This window comes from Petromyzon marinus, chromosome 4 (assembly GCF_048934315.1).
Source record: "Petromyzon marinus isolate PM22_M1 ecotype Great Lakes invasive population chromosome 4, UKy_Petmar_22M1.pri1.0, whole genome shotgun sequence".
Classification (NCBI taxonomy): domain Eukaryota; kingdom Metazoa; phylum Chordata; class Hyperoartia; order Petromyzontiformes; family Petromyzontidae; genus Petromyzon; species Petromyzon marinus.
In genome coordinates this window covers 13,907,767-13,930,778 of record NC_133670.1, presented here as the reverse complement: position 1 = coordinate 13,930,778, position 23,012 = coordinate 13,907,767, and the positions used below count along the sequence as shown (strand labels likewise).

At 42.7% G+C, this 23,012-nt stretch overlaps 1 protein-coding gene across 1 annotated transcript; it reads left to right on the top strand.

Moving 5' to 3' along the window:
- Positions 1-13,479: 13,479 nt before the first annotated feature.
- Positions 13,480-15,934, top strand: RPRM (reprimo, TP53 dependent G2 arrest mediator homolog). The gene has a single exon (XM_032946088.2). The coding sequence runs from the start codon at positions 13,976-13,978 to the stop codon at positions 14,300-14,302; it is 327 nt and encodes a 108-aa protein (XP_032801979.1). The 5' UTR covers positions 13,480-13,975; the 3' UTR covers positions 14,303-15,934.
- Positions 15,935-23,012: the final 7,078 nt, after the last annotated feature.

Here is a 23,012-nt window from a genome sequence, read left to right as displayed (position 1 = left end):
GTGTTTCAATAGTAACCCCCCCCACCCCACATAGCTTACAATTAAATAATGTCCACCATATGTGCACTGCAGTACAGTATACCTATAATTGAGGACTGTTGAGAGATATAACTGAAATGACAGCTGTCACTGGCTCTTTCAGAAGCCTGACAGGGTTGAATGAGGGTCTACATTTACACAAAGGGTTGTCGGTAGGTGAGGGGTGGCGCATATATGGATTTGGGGGGGTATGGGTGATCCTGTGGGGTGCGGTGGTGGTGGTGGGGGAAACTGCAGTGCCTCTCATGCTCTGCACCAGTCTCAGTGTGGGCTCTCTTGGCTTTAAACCCGCATGTGGGGAGGGGGAGGAAATCAATATTTCTTCCACATTTTTCTTTTGTTTATATATCACTAACTTTATACAGTACGGTATACGTCGTTGTGATGAGCTGACGTGCGCTCTTTCGCATTAACCTATATGCGGTAAACTGTATAACACATTTTTTTTTCCATTTTGCTCTAACCGTGTGCCATAAACCGGTCGTCGCAAACAATGTACTCCTGCGCGCTATTGAAATCTGAGATGTTGTTGGTTTTTTTTTGTTGTTGTTAAAAAGACGACGACTTGCACTAATGTCCGGCGGAGGAGTCCGTGTCATTCCGCGGAGCCCTGCTCCGTAGCTGATAAAGCTGGCCCCGATGATATCCTGCCAGTGTGCGCATGATAGGGCACAGTCAACAGGGCTGTTAATGGAGACGAACGAGCGAGGTAGCATTTTCAGCTCATCGTTGTCATCTGATTTACAGCAACACCGGCGTGGCGATATGGAAACGCCTTTTTTTTTCTTTAAATGTTGTTCACGCTCCATCAAAAACGCGCGCACGAGCTTTCCCCGCACTTGTTGATATGTAATTAACGATTGCGTGTCAATTGAAGTTGTTGCGACGAGGGTTCGCACCGCTGCTGACGACGGTGATCCGTATACGTGTGCAGCGATTTGGAGAAAATGACACTGTGTAACACTTTTTATGTTCCTGGGTAGTAAGTGTTGTTTCCGAATTGCTTATGCCTCGAATGTAAATGGCTGTTATTCCCCACAAACTTTGCTTTTGTGACCAGGACAGCGATATTTTGAAATGTACCTATTTTCCAGAACATTTCAGATATATTCAGTGCTGAGTAAACTTGGAGTAACTTCTAGAACATTCTAGAACTTTCCAGTAATATAAATAGTTGTATAAATGCAGGGGCCTTAAGCCCACCAGTTGAGTTTAGTTCCAGCTGCCTAAGTGGATACATATCTGCATTTCTCTGAGATGGAATCAAGAGGCTGCAAGCATCAGGCAGACGAATTTTGCTTTGTCTGCGGCCAATTTATCAAGACAAGAGCAAAAAAGTACTCTGTGGAAGCATCTGCTAAGATGATTGAGGCCTACAAGGCATATGTCAGCATGCCTGTCGGGAATCAAGACAAACCCTGGGCACCTCATTTCACCTGCGAGCAATGCAAAAACACTCTGGAAGGTAAGATGGACAATTGTTGCTCGAAACTTTACGTGATTCAATTTGTAAAAAAAAAAGTAAAAGTTTTTCATTTTAAAATGTTTTACAGTTTTCAATGTTATTGAAAAAATATATCATATATGAAAAATTTTGCGAGAATTTCTTACACATTAGTCATGGGTGAAATAAATGTATTTTTGTAGGATGGTACAGAGGGGAAAAGAGAGCCATGAGGTTCGCTATCCCAAGAATTTGTCGGGAATCCACTGACCACTCAAGCAACTGCTACTTCTGCATGGTGGACCCTTCCAAATGTCGGACTGGCAAAATGCACCTGCTATCACGTATCTGGACATTCCTTCATCCATCGCCCCGGTGCCACACTGCCATGAGCTCCCCGTACCCACTCCTCCGGAGAGAGAGCAGCCGTCTTTAGAAGAGAGCAGCAAGTGAGAGAGCGAGGGAAACGTTTTAGATCCAGATGACAATTTCAGAGGAGGAGCTGAGGAGAGAACCCCATACTACCCCAACCAAAAAGACCTCAATGACGATCAGAGATCTTGGTCTCACCAAGTCCAATGCCGAAATTTTGACGTCTAGGCTCAAGCAGTGGAACTTGTTGGATGAAAGTGTGCAAGTCGCAGATCAGAGAAAGCATCACCAACCTTTTTGCAGCTTCTTCACCCATCATGATGGGCTCTGCTTCTACCACAATGTGACAAGTCTGTTCGTGGCAATTGGAATCGCCTGTAACCAGAATGAGTGGCGCTTCTTCATTGACAACTCATCCAGGAGCCTCAAAGCCGTGCTGCTCCATAATGGTAACAAGTACCCGTCTCTACCCCTGGCTCACTCGGTGCACCTCAAAGATGATTACAACAGCATCAAGACCTTGCTGGACGCCTTGAAGTATGATGAGTACGGCTGGGAGGTCATCAGAGACTTCAAAATGGTGGAATTCTTGATGGGTCTCCAAGGCGGTTTTCCCAAGTTCCCCTGCTATCTTTGCCTTTGGGACAGCAGGGACACCAAGGCACACTACCACAGGCGGAACTGGCCACAGCGGACCAAGTTTTCTGTGGGGAGGAACAGCATCAAGTGGGAGCCACTGGTGGACCTCTGGAAGGTGCTGATGCCACCACATCAAATTGGGCCTTATGAAACAATTTGTCAGAGCTGTAGATAAGGAGTCGGCAGCCTTCAAGTACCTTCAAGACTTCTTCCCTAAGCTGTCTGAGGCAAAGGTCAAAGCCGGTGTCTTCGTCAGAGCACAGATAAAGAAGATCCTGGAGTGCAATGAATTCCCCAAGAAGCTCAGTAGTAAGGAGAAAGTGGCTTGGAACAGCTTTGTCGCAGTGGTTCGTAGCTGGGCAATCACATGGTCGAAAACTATGTGGAGCTGGTTGAGACTCTGGTGAAGAACTACGGCACCAATGGGCTGTAGGATGTCCCTCAAAGTCAATGTCCTTGATGCTCATCTTGATCAATTCAAGGAGAACATGGGAGCGTACTTGGAGGAGCAAGGCGAGCGTTTCCACCAGGATATACTGGATTTTGAACGCCACTACCAAGGACAGTATAACAAGAACATGATGGGAGACTACATTTTGGGGCTGATTCGTGAAAGTGATTTACAGTATAATCGTAAATCTCGAAAAACTACTCCTAAATCTTTTGTAGTAATTTTTGTAATACATGTTAATTTTCATTCATATATTGTTTTTTTCTTTTCCAAATATCACTGTCCTGGTCAAAAAAGCTAAGTTTGTGGGGAATAATAGCCATTTTCTATACCTGTTAGGCATACGCAATTACGAAATAACACTTACTACCCAGGAACAAAAATTGTATTACATAGTGTAATCATTGAGCACCTATTTGAATACATGTGGAAATGAATCCGTCAAGCGTTATGTGACAAGTATATTAAACAAGTAACACAAAAAAAATTGTTTTAGCAAACATGTTTTCACTTCACCCAAGTGTGAATAGTAATAGCACATGTTTTCATCACGTCAGGAAATATTGTTAGAAAGTTTTACTTTTTAAAAAGGAAATATAAATTCAATGCAAGTATTAGTTATAATACTTAAATTACGATATGTGAATTGAGACTTAGAAAAATCGTTGGATTTAACCAAAGTATGGTCATTCGGTGTTTACGCATCTTTGTATACTGATTGCTTTAACCAAGTAATTAGCAAGTGTGGAATCCAGTGGATTTTTACGAAGGCAGGCAAATTGAGACAAAACTCAGCAGGCTTCCAGACCTTTTGACAGCGCTCATCACTTCACGTTTCACAACCCGGGGCTCTGGGGAGCTCAGCACATTACCCAGTCCAATTCTATCAGGGCGTGCAGGCTCCCGAATGGTATGGCAGCACATCTTCAGTGAACCTTCTACTGTAAGCTAATTGGAACTGGGTCAGGCAAATAGATTGTCAATGTATTCACCATATATTTGCGAGCATCAACATATTTGCCTTATAATCACAGGTAATGGGAATTATTGTTGTCTGTTCATTAGCAATGGACAGCAATAATTAATGTAAAAGATGTTTCTATTTAAGGTACACTTAGTACATTCTACTTCTATTAAAGCCACAATTGCTCTTAGTAGCAGATGTGCATGTCTACTCAAGGTTAATGTGAAATATTTTGAGTTTGTGGATGTTATCTTTTTTTTATAATGGAAATAAGATAGTAAGAGTTTTTAGTTTAATTGAACGCCACATGAAGAATATATTATAGCTGCACTAAAAAGGAGTTTTCTCACAATGAGCTGTGGGAAGTCTGCACGATGGAAATAAAATGCAATTTTGCGAATAGGTGTACAGTATATGAAATTACAATATTCTTGGAATTTTAAAGTTGTGCACACATTCAGACACACTTTCAATGTGGTGCGAAGCTCCCTTTATCACGAACAAACTTGGTAGGTTGTCATCTGAATGTGTTTTTGTTAGCATTAAGGCTTGTAGAGAGAGACATGCTAACACGGTAAAATACCCAAGAGGATAATTATAATGCCGCGAGACGGTTAAAAAACGTCACCTCATCTATAAAATGCGCTCAACAACAGCGTCTCCATTAAAACATCCTAATTAGCATAGATAGCGAGCATATACAGTGAGAACAAAGTACACATCTATTTTGTTGAGATTGGTAATTTAATCCCGTGCAGCCAGGACTGGAGAACAAGCTGCTAAGGATGTAATGGCTAGAGTCGCATCAGGGCCACATAGCTTATTATTCACCCTCATTATTGATCAGGTGCATAATTAAATGCAGAAGCATATTTTTAGTCAATGCAAAAGGTGGCCTTTTAAAACAGGCACCTCTATATAGTACCCGTGTACACATTCTGTTTGAGAGATTTGTCTTTGTCAGCAATGCAAACGGAAAATCTACGTATTATTCCACAAAATGCCCACATGTATATCATATTTATTTAATAACAAATTGTCCGTTAAGCAAATAATTTTCTGTGAATATTCTCACTTGTGTGGAGTTAACATTTTTTTCTTATTTTTCGATACAAGTTACTATAGCAGAACTTACAGTATTCATTTTGTACATTCATACGTGTGAACTGGATGTTGACTATCATCGGCCATGATCATTCCACTGCTGGATGAAGCCACCACCTCTTCACGAGCCCGCCATGCAACAATTCATCCAGTCCTAGCACATGAACTGATCTCATCGCTACATCTTCTCAGTGGGCGACTTCCCTCAACGCGTTATATTCCTTCGTTGCCACTCCATTATTATTCTTGACCATCTTCCACCATCCCTTCCGGCGATGTGCCCTGCCCCAAGCCCCCTTACTTTTCTTAACAGTATTGGGTGATGTCATTAAACCTACGTATATTCTACAATTCACGCGTTCCTCTATCTCTTCGCCTAATTCCAAGAATGCATCTCTCCATGCGTATTTGCTCATTGTTCCAATTGTTGATCTATATTTTTACATGAACGACCATGTTTCTTAACGATGTAGTGGGGTAGCTTTCTTAGAGAGGCACCTATTTAGTTAATATTTTTTAATTATTTCAGTCCGACTTCAACAGCTGTTTAAAATATACAAATTCCGCTGTGCTTTCCAGTTGTATCCCTCCGACAAATATCTCCAAGTTTTGAGCGAACTTGTTGAACGTGACCTCTGTTCTGCTCATATTCATCCCGAGCCGAACTTTGCAGCCCTCAATCTTTATGAGCTTCTATCATTTTCTGCAGTTCATTCCCGTTGAACGCTGTAATGATTGTGTCACCAGCATAATCTGAGATGGTTAACATTTGCTCCATTTATATGTAAGCCTTTGTTTCTGAAATCCAATTTTCGTCCAATGTCGCGATGACTAACCTTGGCAAAAGTGGGTTAGCTTGTCTAACTCCATTTTTAGTATATATGTTGCCTATGATGCATTGTACGCAGCGATTGTTAAAATCCAGAGGGCGTCCTGTTCGTACCCAGTGATTCTTAAGACTTGCCCAGCCGACACCGTGGCTGGTGGATCCAGAGCCGCTAGGGTGTGGGTGACGGGGTCTCCGCAAGTCGGTCGTGGAGGGGAAAGGCAGGGGTGGGAGGGTTTATTGGTTGACCATACTTCACCACATTTGTCAATGCGGGTTGGTAAATATAACACATTTGTTTCCCCCCTCGATGAGTACCTAAATGGTTATGGGTGGCCCTATCCAATGCCGTCGATACTCCTTGGGTATTCAGGACCTCTGATTAGCACGGCTAGCCGCTCCCTCCGATTATCACGGTTGGCTACGTACGGTGCGAAAGAAGTAAAACAATACAAGACACACAAGCCCCTTCGCTCAGTCCAAGGCAGTGGAGTGTTCTGTCAAAAACTGGACATCAGGTGCAATCTTTTCAGAGCAAAAACCATCAACAGCCTTAAAAAAATAATTTGTCTGTGCTAAGTCTGCCACCTGCCGGCCAATGTTATCGTACAGGGAACTACAGCGCATTAGGATTGCGGATTACACAACGTCTCAAATAATTTTACGGTAATCAAAAGTACATGTCTTAAAGGACAGCCATGACACATGGTATATGATGCAAAGAAAATATATCATCTATATATCCTCTAAATTCTAAAATTGAATTCTTGAATTGTAATTAAAAGCAGAACTGTCATATAACCTGAAACATAAATGTGAGCAATGATTAATTACGTAAGCTAAACAAGCGTGTGGAATTACGATTGAACATTATAAATAATGGTGACGTATTAAGGAAGCATGCAGGTTACAATTCAAGTGAACGTGAAACGTTGGGCCAACATTTACTGGGATGTTAAAATCGCAGTTGGTGTAACGGTCAGCGCGCTGGACTTGCAATGCGGAGTTTCGCCGGTTTCATTCCAGCAGCTGACACAATGGAACAAGTTTATTAAATCCCCTCTGTTCTGTCCACCACAGTCGATCGGGAGATCGTGTGTGGTGGGGGTAAAGTGTGGGTATGCCCACCACTTCCGAGGCGTTTGGTCAGTGTGAAAGAGTAGACCGAATACCCTCTGTAGATCCCACGAGTGGATGACCCCCCCCCCCCCCAGCAGTGGCGTGAGCAAACTAAGCAGGAGTGCGCCTTTCGCATTCAACTGAGACTCGAGGGGGAAATGCACTTAGGCAGCCGTGCGGTTTGTACGTTGGCACGTGTCAATGAGTGAATTTATGAATAACATTCCATCAGAAGCGGTAACCTATTCTGAAAACGGTTACCGTTTTACCGGTTGTCTTTTAACAACCGTAGCCATAAGTGTTGTCGCGTAGTGTGGGCTGCATTTGCCGCAAATGCCCTCTCCTGGTAAACTTTCATGGACTGCATATATAAAAGCAGTGTAACAAACAACTTTTTGTTCCTGGGTAGTGTTATTTCCTTATTGCTTATGCCTCAGAAGTACAGAAAACGGCTATTATTCCCTACAAACTTTGCTTTTGTGACCAGGACAGTGATATTTAGAAATTTACCTATTTTCAATGAGAAAACGTGTGCATTTGTGTCATTCCTTCACATAACTGTGTTACATAGTATAATCAGCAATGCATTCAATATACCATTGGTCATGATGACGACCTGAATATATGTATGTTGAACTTCTTTCGCACCGCACGTAGCCAACCGTAACTTATAGTAGGTGCTAGAATGCCATGCTTTGGCATAATGCTTTACTCAACTGAAGCCACGGAATAAAACACATGGGCAGGCGTGCAGTTCAAGGGAAGACGCAGGGGAAGAATGGCACCTCATTGCTAACGGGAAGAGAGTTTCACAACATTGATGTGATCCACCAATGCTCGCATGCACACTGTTGTATCAATAGAGTGCTAGTATGTTGCAAAATGTGCGTGTCTACTGGTGCAGAGTAATTTATCCATCGTGGTCAGTTCCGTCCACGGACATGACACTCAAGTGCCATATGCAAGGCTGGCCTATGAATAACGAAATGACCACGATGTGCACTGGCAGACACGAGCAGAGCACTCGTATGCCCACGACTGGGCTTAACGTCCTGATTAACTATGCATGAGCTGCGCTTGCGTTCAACACCACCAAGCTGCAGTAGAGCACACAATCCATAACCTTGACTCACCACTTCCACCATAAGCCAGGCACAAGCATTGTCCACATAAACCATCCGATTCACCTTGCCTTCCCCTGTCATATCCAACTCTCCCAGGTCCCTCACGTCCTGTTCCCAGTCAGACAGTTCTTTACTCCTGCAGTGTACTCTACGCACGCTGTAATACCGTACATCATAAACGATAATCATACATCTCGACCCCCTCCCCAGATGCTGTCATATATATGGCTCTCATTTCCCGAGGCCTCCATGATCAACTTTTCCTTACAACAGCTTTGACTCCACATCTAAGACCCATCATCCACCACCGGCTCTGATTCCTCTGCAACAACCCAGTCAGAAAACAGCGTGCAATGAATGACACTTATGACACTGGGCAAAGAACCCGGGACCGGCCCAGGACACGCTGGCGGGACGATGTCGCTCAGCTGGCCTGGGGACGCCTGGGAATTCCCTAAGAAGAGCTGGAGTCTGTCCCCAGGGAAAGGGACGTCTGGACCGCCACGACTCAACACGGTGCCGCAGCGACCCTCACCAGAACAAGCGGATTGAGAAACGAACGAACGAACGCACCTGTGATACTGTCCATATATGAATCTACGTTGTCATCATCTGGTGAGTCACCATTCAGAAAGACTGCTAGCACGTAGCAGAGCACAACTTTTCGTGGGTTACATCGTGCAATAATGAGAAAAGGGGGTCGATTCCAGGGATATATTATTTTTTTTGCTATAGGGATCTACATAAAAGCCCTTTACTAATGCAAACATATGACTATTATGTGATATGGTTTCATCTTTCTCCTGAAGGGCTACCATTTGTGAATTGCCCGTCATAAACCTTCTTACTGCCTTTATACTTTCATTCAATGGCGGAGCCAGGATTTTCAGGTAGGGGGGGCAACCCCTCCAGCAATGAAAAATGATAGAGGAGTTGTTAGTAAGTAAGGAGTTGTTAGTAAGTAAGAAATTGTTAGTAAATAAGGAGTTGTTAGTAAGTAAGGACTTGTCCCTTGCTTTTTATTCAACGCGTGTGCGGCGATGGCGCAGCCATCGATCGAGAGTCGAATTCGAACCGCGTTGTGTGATCGGCATCGTGCTCGCTGAAGGTGATTGCCTTCAGGGAAGTCGTGGACTGTGTACGCAACTGCGCACAATTCTGAGTCACTTATAACTGCTTTGCCGTTACTTATTGCCAATTATGGACTCAGACTATTGTCCTATCATCTCATAGAGTCCCTGGCACTTAATAATATGCTACACAGTGGCAGTGGGGATCGCAAAATGCCGATTTATTACTAATAAACGCCAATGATCCGATCGAAATTAGGGATTTCGATCAGATCATTGGGGGGGCACGTGCCACCCCACCCCCACTGGCTCCGCCAGTGCTTTCATTGCTAATGATGACACCCTCAATCACTTTTGTGTTGTACTCTCATAATTGTTCCGTAATGTACTGTTTTCAGATGAACATGAGGACATTCCAGATGTCATAGTTAAAAATTAAACAGTTTGCTGCACATGTTGAATGTTTGGCTGTGAACACCATAAAATAGTGGAACCATTTTTAGAACAAAAGTAGTAGCTCTGTTCCATAAATATTTTCACAGAAATGAAAAATCTCAATCATGGAATTATGTGGCGATAATTCTACATATAAAATATGGTGATAAAACCGACTCGGAGATATACGGATCTACTAGCCTCTTCTTGCATGCATATACATTGTTGATGAAGATCACTGGGAACAGAATAATGGAAGCGGTATAGATAATCGAAACAAAACAGCAAGCTGGTAGTAAGAAAGATTGCTCTACCAATCTTAGTTCGCGATTATTTTCTTTAAAATACTAGTGAATAGTCTTAGTGGACTTTGAAAAGGCATTTTACTCAGTAGAAGTTGATGCAGTCATTTAAATCTGAATAAAAAAAACCCAGGCCTAAATAGAAAAAGATATATTTTAAAAAATAATTGACTTTCATTACAAAATAAAAGTAAAAAATTTAGATGAGAGAAGGAGTCAGACAAGGAGACGTGCTTTTTCCGAAGTTATACACAGCAACATCAAAATATATGTTCTTCTGATAATTGGTTTAAGAAATATGGCCAAACAAATCTGAGAAAATATTAACATCTGATATTTTCTGATGACATTCATTTTAAGAGATGGAAATCGACTGCAGCATAACATTGAATAATTTAAAAGAGAAGGCTGCAAATATGGATAAAAAAACAGTCATACGGTGAATGAATTATTGCATTTAAAAGGCAGATGAGAGTAGATGGATGTTGTTTGGAAATGAACTTAATAACGAAAAGAAATACCAATATTTCAAAATAATAACGTTTCCAACCAGTGTATATTACCTGCTCTGCCACGTATGACACAAGATAGAATAATAGCTGATAGGTGCACACTGAGAAAGACAGATAGATGGACACTTGGATCAGAGAACATACGCACGTTAGAGAGAACCATATTAACCGTAAGAAAAGTAACTGCGTTTTTGGTAAAGGGATAGTGGCCGGAGTTTGGTTCTCATGACGGAGTGGCAGCCAAAGGTAGGAACAAACACGCTGTGAGGAATCCACCACGGAGACGGGGTGATGTGTAGAGCTCGTGTAAATACGTTCGGTGGATTGTTGCATTGTGAGACCATGAGAGATGGTGATCGTTTGTGGAGGCATTGATTCAGCAGTGGATAGATCATGGCTGATGATTATTAATAATGATAAGAAAGACAGACATTTCTGACATAAACACTCATACAGCGTGTACTGCATATACAACTTATTTTTATCAGGTTAGGCTCACTGAGCTTTACAGCTCTTTTTCAGAAGCGACCTGGCCACAAATGATAGCTCAACGAAGTGGCTTATTACGTGGAAATTTACAGCAACCAAATACTCAAAACGCATGTTTCTAAATGTGGAGGAAAAATATACAGGCGTCAGGGTCGGGATCGAACCCACAATCTCCAGTATGTCAGGCTAGGTGATCAACATCTCGCCACTGTGACACCCCTATGTCGTGTGGATTTAGATAATGAGAATAAGAATGTATCTCATTAAACACAAAAAGGTCAGGATACAGGTAAGACACAAACATTATCATCTGCACAGGTTGTACAAAGCACACCCTGTTTCTGTATGCACGGGGAACAACAACTAATACAAGACAATCAGCCTCAGCACGTTTAGGCAGTGATCAAATAGAGGAGCAGCCAAGTCAGAAATGTACTCCATAAATTCAAAACAATCTATCTTAAAAACTAAAAACACACATTGGTTTCCATCAGAAATATTAATCATCGAGGTGTTTCGATTTAAAGCTTTCGTGACTACAAGGATTCATCTTCTTTGGTCCTTTCGGTAAAGTCACGAAGAATGAGAATAAAATAATAAAATATAACAATAAAATTCTCACGACGTTTCGGCCACAACACAAGCGGCCTTCTTCAGGTGAAGGAACAATGGAGCTCTGTCGTCCTGACAGTTTTTTGTTCCTTCACCTGAAGAAGGCCGCTTGTGTTGTGGCCGAAACGTCGTGAGAATTTTATTGTTTTATTTTATTATTTTATTCTCATTCTACGTTACTTTACCGAAAGAACCAAAGAACATCAAGGTGTTATTATTTTTCTTCTTCACCTCCAACATCAACATTAGTCATGCTGAAAGAGACCCCATGAAGTGAAGTCAAAGTATATATTCTTAGTTTTTTCGGTAGAGTCACGTTGGAGGTTTGCAAACCAACACACCTGAAGATGACCGTTTGAGTTATGGTCGAAACGTCGTGAGAATTTTTTAATTGTTTTATATATATTTTATTATTTTGTTGTTTCCCTTCAACGTAACTTTACCAAAAAAACTAAGAATATGAATTACTGCAGTCACGAAAGCTTTAAATCAAAATTTGAAGTCAAAGTAATTTACTCACCGCTGATTCTACGGGGTCCATTGTGACACAAGCTGATGCCAGTAGCTGACCTACACTCTGGTGACCAGTTCATTACCCTTCCGCACCACGGAAATGTACCAAACGTGACCTTCAACTCCTGCACAAAGTCTCTCCGTACAAAGTCCCGTGATTATTTTTCCACTGTTAACAAATGGTGACAGGTCATTTCGTCTCGGCACAACGCAGTCCTTCCAAAGCGGCCTCCCCTCAGCTACGTGTGACCTCCTCCTCCACACTCGTGCAGCTCCTTCCACCAACACTTTCTGCCTCTAACTGCCTTTAAAACAGGCTCTCCACGTGGACCACTCCACCTCCGTCACTCCACTACCCCACCACTCCAAGCTGCCTGCATGCAGCAGCTGACCGCCACTTCAAAGGACCTCGCGGACTCTTAAGCGGACCTCTTTGCTTGTCACCTCGATAGCCTCCCCTGGCGTCATCTCAGAGCCACGCTGCACAACTGACCAGCTCTTTCGCAAGCCCCCAGTTCGTCGTGCTAAACGTTTCGGCCATTTGGACTGTCGTGGGACACAGGCAAGCAGAAATATAACTGGCGATGGTGGCTCTGCGCGCCTGTGATCATCCAATACTGTGGAGGCGAGGTTTGGTGGGTCACACAGAATTGGCTGTCGAGGTGTCATAACCCTGGCTTGCCAGGAGAAGGCGGCACAGCAAATGTGGACTCCCAACTGTTGTTGCCTGTATGTAGCTAAACTCTAAAGTGTTTGCCCCGAGTACGCGTCGCTCTTTCATCCGGCTTCCTCCCACATGTAAACGACTCATGAATCGATCGATAACACCTTAATACAGCGAGGACCGCAGAGCTTCGGTTTGTATCTGGCCGCCCGCTCACCGCGTGATTGCCTGCGCCTCCGACTCGTTTTGTCTCCACGAGAGTGCACGAATACCGAGCGCGTCTAGAGTTGAACACGTGTATGCGCGTGTGCGCACGTTGCATTGAATCTCTGTGAGTTTGGACACCGCATACTGTGACAGACAGTGGTCATGAATTGCGTGCGCGTTGTGTACACCTAACATACGCGACTCGTCGTGCCATTGCAGTTGACGTACACGTCCATATGTGCACGTGGTGCTTCGTGTGCAATCACCCATTCATACACGGGCGGCATCTAAATACCGCATCATCCGGATTATGAGACGCTCCGAAAAGACGCACCCCAAACCTGTGCAATGTGTCAATAACATTAAACAAATATCAACAACAATCGCCATTCGCCACGAAGTGGCGGTGAAGTCACCACGGCGCTTGTGCCAGGCTATGTGCACTTTAAACAAAATGTGATCACACACACACACCGGTCTGATTATAAGACGCAACCCCCAACTTTTGCGCTCAAATACAGGGAACAAAAAAAGATGCCGTCATATAATCCGGGGAATGCGGTGACTGCGACATCACCATAATAAAAAACAAATGATCGACTAAAATATATATCTATTTTGTTTCAGTATCCTCGCGTTTTCCCGATATTATCTCAGCGTGATCTATCCAGCCTCCTCCTCCTCCTAGGCACCACGACTCCCCAACCCTCTTCCACCCCCGCCACCTACACGTGGTCTCTTCCGAAGTCTTTTAAAGCTCCGTGACATGGAAGAGCTGCCAGAATCAAAACCAGCAGCACCGGGACGAGTCACGCGCGCCACTGCACCTTCCTCCTCCTCCTCCCCCGCTTTGGCCAGAGCTTCTCTCTCCTCCAGCTTATCCAGTGTGAGTGAAGACGCGTTGCTCCCCAGTGGGCTCGAGGACGCAGTGAGCAAGAGAGTTCACCGACAGCTCACTCTCTCTCTCTCACTCTCTCTCTCTCTTCCTCTCTTGTTCGCTTGCATTGGTGTGCGTGGAGCTCGCTGCCTGGCGCTTTTGGGACGCGAAGGGGCCCCCCCCTCCCCCCTCCTCTGCGTCGTGCGGCGAAGATGAACGCGAGCGCAGTGCTCAGGGCTGCCCTGAACATCAACCAGAGCAGCGACGGCCAGGCGTCCAGCTGCTGCGACCGGGCACTGGTGGTGGTGTCCGACGACGCGTGGGCAGGCTCCTCGTCTGCCGAGCTGGAGGAGCGCAGCGTCTACATCACGCGCGTCGTGCAGATCGCCGTCATGTGCGTGCTCTCCATCACCGTGGTGTTCGGCATCTTCTTCCTGGGCTGCAACCTTCTCATAAAGTCCGAGAGCATGCTCAACCTCCTGGTCAAGGAGCGGAGACCTTCCAAAGAGGTGGAGGCGATCGTGATCGGAAGCCTGTGAGGAGGTGCCTGAGACGCTGCACTTTCCCAAGTGGACACGAACCAAGCTGAGGAACAAATCTCAGCCGCTCGTGGATATGGAAGAGCGTCTGGACATTGGACACTTTGACAAGTAACTGCGTCTGCGCCGACTGGAACTGTGGTTTACACTCTCGTGGGTTTTCAAGAACGAGAAATGGTGGGGGCATGCTCACACACTTTTTGTATTGTTCGATGTGATGTAATGTGTAAAATAATCCTGCCTTTGCGAAATATACAACACCTGTGCTGCATTTTCAAAAAAGGACGTAACTGGTATACGAATTTAATTCATTTGTTGCCTGAAGCAGGATCACCTAGAATTACAACCTTACGTTATGTTAAAATCGTCAGTGCGGTTTTCCTCTCCAAAGTAAATCGCTATCGTGCTATTACCGTGTACTTGCGTTACTCATGATTGATTATTTTGAGAATGTATACACGTTCGGTCGTGAGCGGTACAATGGTCATGACAATTAATTTAAAAAAAGTTGTATATATTCAGAGATCATTAATCTGATTTCTGGCGTGACCTCGACCATCAAGCGGGTTCAAGCACCCGATTGGTGGTCGAGTGCGCTGCGTGATCCTGAATTATCCTCTGCAGGGCGATCCCTTCGTAGACACACCGTGGATTTCTCATGACCACGTTTCAATCCAACAGGTGATCGAATAACGCGAAGACGATAGCTCCATGTCTCACAGAGGAGAGCGTTCAAATATGTAGCACGTGAACTATATTGATGTTGGTGATGGACATGCAGAGACCATTAACGCAAACGTTGCCTATTATATATAGATGTTTTCTCCTTTGAATGCAGTGTTATTAACAAGCGTGTTGGGCATTTTTAAATTATTATCTGTGGTTGCGCACCGTGGCGAAAGCTGTATCGCTATCTTAAACTGTAATTTCCTTTAAAAAGATTTTCCATATATATTATACGAGTAGGATATCTATAAATGGATCACCTTATAGTTGCTTGAACCCAGTGAAACTTTTCATTCGGAGATTGGTTTGGCATTGATGTCTTATTCGTATGGAATATTAACCGCGTTTATACGACGAATGAACACAATATATTGGTCGCAATGTTAAAGATGTGTTTACGGTACTTTAATTAACGATTAAACAGCAGCGTGTACGATTTCAAATGCAGTGTATTTGGTATTCATCGGTTTACGAATATAAAGTATACAGTATATCGTGTCTGTTTTACGTGGGAGGGTAGAGCGGTGGTGGTGCGGTGGTTAACTCAATACGCTCCATGAACCTCGGCTACCGCAGTTGAATTCCTGGCCACGGCTCACGGACATCAGTGGCGAGTGATAACTATCTAAACGAGTCCTTCCGAGACGGCCTCCTTCTCCAACCCGCACTGACCAGCGTCGTAAAGTATGGTCAAACGACCCCCAAAAGCGTCATCAACTCGTGAATTGAGAATGGCTATAATGTATTTGTCCTGCGTCTCTATACTCTGCGTGTGGCGTACGTACATCCTTGATGGGCAAATCCGTGAAACTCGTATGAATGCAGACGACTGATTTCAGTGTATACTTTTAGCCCACGTGTTTATTAAATGTACTAAAAAAAAATAAACCTTTCACAACGCTGTCATTTCATACCACTTCATTATTTTTGGTACTGGGTAAACAGCGCAGCGCAATTGCGTCATTCAGTATTGAGCTGTGAGCATACGTGTTCAAGTACAGCCCTGTTCATCCACTGCTGGATGAGGATTCTCCATACGCCGTGCGGGTCACAGAGGTCGTATGGCCATACTTCACCATGCTGGTCAGTGCCGGTTGGTGAAGGAAGGCGGGAGAGCATGGACGTTGGAGCGCAGTATGGTACAACGCTGTCCCGACACCAGCACATGAGACCGGATTTATGCATGGAGGCTGCCCATCCAACCGCTTTCCAGGCCCACATATGCTTAGCTGCCGAGATCTGACGAGATCGATCGTATTGCGGCAGGGGTGGTGCAGTACTAACACTTGTGCATCACGACAAGCAGTCCCTGGGTTCGAATCCTGACTCGGGTGGCTTTTCTATGTGGAGTTTGCGTGTTACACCCCGATTTTGGATGGATTTACTCCGGGTTCTCGGGTTTCCTCCCATAGTTGAAAAAAAAAGAACGTACAATGTAATTGGTGTTGGTCAAGCATCCCATTGCTGCCATATTACCAACAAACTACTCAATTGGGATTAGACATAGCAACGTCGCTCACCACTGGAAAAACTTGGCAGGGCCCACCCTATATGGTGCCACAAGCGATGATGGCCGTTCCACACGCTTTGACAAGCAGGGTTTTGCACAGCTTATTACAACTGATACCACATAGTGCGGCACGTGCGGGAAAACATTACAGGGAGATGTTAGAAAATGTAAGCGGGAGATGCCATGGAGAGATGTAATAATATAATCCAGTTTAACACCTAAGCTTTTGCGACCAGTTATTATGAATATAATCCAGCTAATGGAGAAACCCGTCGAGGTCACACAAATAAGTGTACAAAAAGCACTCGACATCTGTGCATTATGCAAGAACAATCATAAATGCTGAGTATTTTTTAAACCTGTCTGTCTGTCTGTGTGTTGTTTGAAACTTGTGTTATGAAGATGGGTTTTTATGGTCATTTAAAGATTTGATTGACCATTAAGATTCAAGGGTAAAACAACAATTAAAATTAATGAACTTGTTAAATCATACCAGTAAAACAAAACAATAATGATTATAGCCTTATAATGATAATAACACAAGTATACAATGTTTTGGCGCAGTGATGCTGAGAAGTAGATTCGTGCGTACAGCGCCTGGGCCTTTGCGCCAAAACAAATATCGATCCAAAGGTAAAACAAAATAATGTTTTTTCGTACTTACGACAGCCAAGCATAAACTGCATATCATACAATTTCAATTGATAGCTCACTCACTGAAATCCGTGGCGCATTCAAGGAGGAGGTATTGGAACAAACATTCACACGGATTAATCCGTTTATGTAAAAAGTACTGAATCACACAGCAGGAAAGCCTTGCTTAAGTCTCAAGGGTTTTGAGGATGGTCCTGTTTTTTTAGATGTTTGGCCGATATCATTAATGTTTTGGAGATCTTAGCGCGAAGATGCACGGGGAATTGCCTGAGAGATGTATTATGATATGCTATTAGAAGATACCAAAAAGATCACTGAGGTGTTTGTAAAATGAACCTTGAAGATATCCGAGATGTGCGCAGGGGATACAGGAGGTACTTGACAGCACGATATGTTCAAGTAGTTTATTGACATACTTCAGTATATCTGTGCAAAACGTTGCCTTCTTATCCCTTCATGTGTGCGGGTTTCTCTAGGTACCCCAGTTTCTTCCCGAAGGCACAGAAGCGCTTGATAAACAATTGGATAAACATCCCAAGCGGGATACTTTCAAAAGAGAGTCTTTAAGCTTGGGGGGGGGGTCTAACATATTTCTTAAGGTCTCATACGCATAGTCTAAAATATACTGTGGGTAAATGTTATAATATATTATAGCAGAACATATAACCAGGATAGAAGATAGAAGATGCTATTGGGAAAAGCTACAAGCGGCTTCGGCCCCATGCCTCTCGGGACTGAAGGCAAATCCAAGCTGATGAGTTGAAAGAGTCAAGGGCATTTGCGGGTATATCTTTCATTTTAACAATGATTCGATGCAATTATTTTCAGTCTTCAGTATTAAGTCTGGAATGTATGATATAACTATTATTGTAATTTGAAAAATGTTGTCCACAGAGTACGGCAAAAAGAAAAAAATGGCAAAAGGATGATCTCAGATTAACGCATTCTGTTGATTAGTTGTTTTAAATTGAGATTACCCTTAAACTTCACACATTTTACTCTATATTTAAACGTGTGATCTAACAGCCACGCGCTGAGCGAAGATTTAAAAAGTAATATAAATGCAGATCGGGGATGCTGCCATTAAGCAATTGTTATCACACGTGACCTTCAACCCAGAGGTCGCCCGGTGGAGCAGTTGAGACCGTGGGCAAGCGAAATCCTCCCCTTGCGTCATTACTTTATTTAACTCTTATTGCTTTTGCCATTTTTGTGATTTAGCTCACTCTTGCAAAACGAACCTTATCCTGGTCTCTTGAGTTATTACCTGGTTAAGCCAAATAAACTTGAAATAGTTAACGTAATTGGTGACTTGGAAAAGCACTTGAGCCCTACTCATTGGGTTAATGTAAGTGGTTTGATGCCAGTCATGCATGACACGAACATGATTAATTTGGCAATTTTACCGAAAGCTCAGCTAACCTAGGTTGGTGGGGTCAATTGCCATAACATATGAACAGATGTCATGCTAGTTCATTATAGTTGTGTTAATGTACGGTACTGTAGTCGCCTATTAAATGAAGGCAAAGATTACCTTGTTGGTCTGATAAAAAGGAAGGCCATTATGTCAATTTAACAATAATAATATTTTTTCTATATGACTTTACAGATAATTGTGACTAAAAATGTAATTCGGTCCGAAAACCGAACGTGACTCGTTTTTTTATGAGCTCAACTGTGCTGTAATTACACATCTTGTGGGATTCCAGGAGACATTCGATGCCAAGATATTGAGCAGGTCGCAATGCAATATCAAGCAGCACTTCACACATCTAATTTCAAAGTCATCTCGCTGTGCTTATAGTTGAGCTATGACCAAATAATTTAATTCGCTCAAGATTCATTTCCCTGCGGATTACATGTTGAATATTTCCTTCTTCCAAGCGTCCTCACGATGCTGGCTTGAGATGTGTGTGCTATGAGTTTTGAATCGCAGCTTCTTTACTCCCGGACAGAAAGACGATAGATTTACATATACATATGCAAATGTGAAAGCGCATTTGAATGAGCACACAAACGCATTTGGCAGTACTGTAATTGAGTTAAAACTATCACACAACGATTGACATTTAATTGTAAATGTAACTAGGAATGGCACTCATGCACTTATAATGACCAGTCAAGTGAGTTTTAGCATACTGTACTGTAATATATTAACGAAATTCATCAAAATAAAACAATACTTGGTAATAAATTAATCACAAAAAGACCTATAATGTTTTGTTTAAAGGTGTGGACCCATTTTTTTTTAAAGAAGCCATTTTATGTGTAAATGTGGGTTTCGAGTGCAGTCGTGTATATATCAAGCAATCAATCGTATTAAAGAACCTAAAAAAATCTTCAAGTGCTATGAATGGTGCTTGTGCACCACTGCCAACGTAGGCTCATCATTGATTTTTGTTATGAAAGGCCAATATTGTCTTGTGGAGACAATGATCTGTGCATTGAAGTTGTGGAATATTTACCGCCACCTCAAAAGTCATCAGTGAAAATCGTGAGCACATTATTTTTACAGTACCATCATGATATTTGATCATTTTTTTTTAATCACGGAAATAAATGTATTATGTAAGACAATTGATATATAAAAAAAAGTTTAATAATTTACAGCCCTCTGTCAACTTGTTTGAAGTCCTCCCCAGGCTTTGGTTTGTCATGGGGGGTGTTTGGCCAGACGTCATCACGTTAGCCAGTGGGACCTGTTCAGATATCACTCACCACTGATATTACCCATAGCCGGGAACTGAACCCAGGTCACCGGGTTCGTAGCGTAGTGCACTCTCCACTGTGCCACATCTTACCCACACCAAGCCGAATTATTTCGAGGGTGCAGTTAATTCTTTTCAAAAAGTCTCAGTGTAACTGACCGATCGCTTGACCATCACAGAGTGTTTGGTCACTGGCTGTTTTGCTGTTGTGCGAGAGAGAGAAAGAGAGGCAGTCCTCGGGGCTGATGCTCATCACCGCAAACCCTCTCGCGGTGGTCACTCGCGGCCACAGTAGACGATCTGTGGCTCGCAGCCAAACGGCGAGTGGCGTCAGCTGCACCGCGTTATAGCAACGTCGTTACTTTTGCACAACATTGCGGCACGGTGTGAGCTCACGCGTATATAAGCAGAATCCCACTTTGCCCCAACACGTGAATAAAATGCATTTTAAATTCACCGGCATATTGGCTTTCCAGACCGATATTGGAGAGGAGCATTTGTTCAACTAAGCAAACTCTAGAGCAGCTTTAACCTGGGTTTCATCAGCAGATGGTACTGTATATATATACCAAGGCAATTAGAAAGTAAAATCAGTTAGGCTATATTCTTAGCTCTTTCGGTAAAGTCACGTTGAAGGGAAACAATAAAATAATATATATTTTATTATTTTATTGTTTCCCTTCAACGTGACTTTACCGAAAGAGCTAAGAATATGAATTACTGCAGTCACGAAAGCTTTAAATCAAAATTCAGTTAGGTTATAATTGTCTTTTTATATAGCACAGTGATACAATTAATAATGCATATTTTCATGTTACAATTAATTACAATCGTGGTTAATCTGTACGTGAAATTGAGTTATGGAGATGGTTGATAATGCGCATACGCGTGTGACAATCACCTGTGTGCATACAAACAAGATGCCTGGAGAAGGTAGTACAGCAAGTAGGTTTCTGTCAGGCGATCTGTGCAGGTTTTGAGTGTTAGCCCCTCAAACTTCTGGGTTTTGTACAATCACTTTGGCTTTCTTTGTATATGTAGACCATTAAAATATAACTTTGGCTAAACAGGCTTTCACGTGTAAAATGAATAGAATATCATTAGTGTTCTTTGGTTCTTTCGGTAAAGTCACGTAGAATGATAATAAAATAATAAATTGATAAAATAAAATAACACAATAATATTCTCACGACGTTTCGGCCACAACACAAGCGGCCTTCATCAGGTGAAGGGGGCGAGACTGTCTGGTAGGACAGCGCTGGAGTGAAAGAGCCACGTTCAGATACGCCCTTTAAGCTGTGTGAGAGGAACAAAGCGCCTTGACAAAGGAATTAGCATATAATTTAGCATTGAAATGGCTGAATGATTAGCTTGTGACTGGTCACAGAAATAGCTATGTTAAAAGTTAAAGCATACACACCCGCAGAGGCACCCATTGTTAAAGGGATTAGCATAGAATTTGGCATTGAAATAGCTAAGTTAAGGCATACACATCTTGACAATGGAATTAGCATAGAATTTAGCATTGAGATAGGTGAGTGATTAGCTTGTACCTGCTGCAGAAATAGAGCCTGTACCTGCTGTAGAAATAGCTACGTTAAAGTCAGAGCATACAGATTCACCGAGGCCCTTAGTACAAATCAAACAGGAGAATTTAGCATTAAAATAACTAGGCGAATCCAGCATTGAAACAACTGAGTGATTAGCTAGTGACTGGTCACAGAAATGACTACACATCTGAGCTATTCACAGTACTATATAGTGAACCAATAAAAACTAAAATATAAATTACCTTCATGTTATCAATAAACTCTATATTCTCCAATCAGCTAAGCTACCAACAATAAGTCGTTATATATCACAATGCTATATGGCGAAAAAATGGGTGGATTCTTACCCTCAAATTTCAGCACCACGGATAGCTACGGGTCCCGTTCAGACGGACGAGTTCGTCCATGGTCGGAACAGAGGAGGGGGAGAGAGACAGCTGCGAGGCCCTAGTATGCTCCATATTGTAAAACTATACCATTAACCGTGGTGTGAGAGGTATTAAGAGGCAATGCTGGCGAAAGAGCTGCGGTCTGAAGATCATCGTAAAAATACAATTAATTAAGAGCAGAAATGATTTAAAACATCTTTCCAGTGGTTACTAAGCCTGAATCCATCTTCTCGGTTGAAATTGTCTCTGTGCTTGTATATGTGAATGGCCTCATGAACGAATCTCTCTTATTTTATCAATTTATTATTTTATTATCATTCTACGTGACTTTACCGAAAGAACCAAAGAAGATGAATCATTGCAGTCACGAAAGCTTTAAATCAAAATATCATAAGTGGTTAAGTCAACCGGGGAAGGCAGTCAAAAAACCAGCCAAGAGAAAAGCTTCCAAGCTAGACGGCTGCATACCATTATTAACAATTTAAACTTATAATAATTTTTTTGTTATTTTACCAGGTAAGGCCCACTGAGCTATATAGCTCTTTTCCAGAAGCCGATAACAATCCACGCGGCCACGGTGGAGAAACACGCAAACTCCAAATATACAAGTCGGGATCGAACCCACGCTTGCTGTATACCAGGCGAGGAAGTTAACTTCTCGCCAAGGCGGTGCTCACTGCCATGGTCAGCAGCAAGCTCAGAGGCATGTTGCCATCTTCATGGGGAGCCCGTGCCCCAAGAGCTGACATTTATAGCTTTTGACTAAGTGCAAGAAAATGACACAGTAAAGCACATCACATTTAGAGATTCGACTGATTAACATGCATTTGAATTACAATCAACATTCATATTTAATAATTATTGTCCATGCACATTAAGGTATTGTTATCCAGTGATGAACACTTGTTTCAAACACTTTTCGCTATTTGTGCACTTTCCGTTTTCTTCGTGCATGTCCACGCTTCTGATCCATTTGTCATAGCAGGAAATATGTACGCATTCATCAACTTAAAAAAAAACTTGCGAGCAATAATAGCACATTGGAAATAGTTACAGAATCCATGCATATATGCATGATTTGCGTTGTATATATATATTTATTAATGACGCCAACAGATGGTCAGTCAGTCGTAAGCAGAAGAGAAGAGGAAGCTCGAACGCTTGGACCTGAGC